Raw genomic sequence first — 1,778 nt, forward strand, 5'->3', positions numbered from 1 at the left:
TGTGATCTAACCCGACTCATTTTCTCCAGGCGCACGGGAGAACAACATTGAGGAACTTGGTTCAAACATGGAACAAAATGCTACAGAGGGAGAAAGAGCACACACCATCAACAAAGACCGACGCTGCAGCTGCATTTCTGGCTTCCCTCGAAGAACCCAAGCTCACAAGTTTGGCAGATGCAGCGAAGCAGCCACCAATTGAAATTCTGCCCCCCGGGATGGCATCTCTATATGGTCCCAATCCAGGTGAAAAAAAACCCGGTACCATCACACAGGGTTCGCAGCTGCAACAACCAGGCAAGCCAATGCTATTAGAAGCACCTCCTGCTACCACATCAGCTAGTGCTCCACCATCAGAATCTAGTGCTCCACCACCATCAGAGTCAAGTGCACTGCCTCCATCAGAATCAAGTGCTCCACCTCCATCAGAGTTGAGTGCTCCACTTTCTACAGAGTCAAATGCTTCAGTTCCCTCTGAATCAGGTGCTCCAGCTTCCTCAGAGTCAAGTGCTCCAGCTTCCTTGGAATCGAGTGCTCTTTTTCCACCAGAATCAGACGCTCTTGTTCCATTTGAATCAAGTGCTCCAGCTGCAAGCAATCCTACTCCCTCAGCGGGTGATATGGATCCAATTGTCGTTGGGGAAAGTGTCCCAGCCTCATCAACAAGTAGTCAAGCCATGATAGAGGCTCCCCAACCAGTTCCAAATACTCAAGTTAAGACAACTACTCCGGATTCAATATCAATGATTGACTTTCCTTGATAAGTGAGACCTCGAAGATCTGTTTGAAGGCCTCGTTCAGAAGTTCGGGCAAGAAATTTGTTTGTGTTTGAACTTTGTTGCAGTCGGGTCTACATTGAAGAGCACCTTCATGCTTAAGAAGATGTTCAAAGAAATGATTGGTTCAATAGGGCTTGTTATTCTTCTGTCTTGTGAAAATTAATTTTTCTTTCCTTTTACCCCTCATTCTATTTTCTTTCTTCACTTAGTGCTGAATAATTTGCTGCCTGTAGTACGTATAGCTATGAAATTTATGGGCAATCATTTTTTTTAATCATTTTATTCTTTGTTGAGTTGACAGTTTTGTTTATTATTTTATATTGTAAAAAATCAGTTGAGAATTTTGAATTTGTGATTGTGTTGGACTCAATTGTAGACATCAAGTTCTGTGAGCAATATTGGCATAGGTAGACACTCAAACTGAGCATATATACTAGTTTCAACTACTCGTATATAATGCATTTGTGAAAAAACTATTGATGATTCTGGTAAAAAAAATGTGGTGCTCCCAATTTATTTTTATTAGTTGAAATAGTATGATTCGTTGCTTTTAGATTTTATTTTTTTATTTTTTGTGGCAATAGAATACCAGGAGTGGAATAAAATTTGCAGATTAATAATAGTAAGAAAAGTGGACACTATTTTATTTGAATGAATGAAATGTGACATATAATACGGAACTGTTACGTTGTTCGAAATTGTCAAGCTCGACATTGGCTCGAATCCAAAACCATGCCGTTTTGGAGATTTATTTTCGTCTTTTTGAAGATGAAGGTGAAGCAGAACCAGAAGCGGAGGGGCCAACATCAACCAGAAGAAGAAGAAGAAGAAGAGAAGGAAGAAAAAGAAGAAAGAGGCAGAGGCGGAGGAGGCGGAGGTGGAGGCGGAGGCGACGGCGGACGAGCTGCGATGAGCGATGAGTGACGAGCTGCGACGATTGACCGACGGCGGAAGCGCAGGGGCCCTCTCTTCTCTCTATTCCCTCTTCCCCACCTCTTT

At 42.5% G+C, this 1,778-nt stretch overlaps 1 protein-coding gene across 1 annotated transcript in view; it reads left to right on the forward strand.

Annotated features, from left to right (window-relative positions):
* The window catches only part of LOC114312478 (uncharacterized), a 20,244-nt gene extending 19,095 nt beyond the window's left edge, over positions 1–1,149 (forward strand). The window contains exon 14 of the mRNA XM_028258714.2: positions 30–1,149. Coding sequence (XP_028114515.2) covers positions 30–761 — 732 coding nt within the window. The 3' untranslated portion in view covers positions 762–1,149. The remainder of the gene's footprint in view (positions 1–29) is intronic.
* The last annotated feature ends 629 nt before the right edge of the window (positions 1,150–1,778 follow it).

This window comes from Camellia sinensis, chromosome 2 (genome assembly GCF_055761805.1).
Source record: "Camellia sinensis isolate YWXY chromosome 2, ASM5576180v1, whole genome shotgun sequence".
NCBI lineage: Eukaryota > Viridiplantae > Streptophyta > Magnoliopsida > Ericales > Theaceae > Camellia > Camellia sinensis.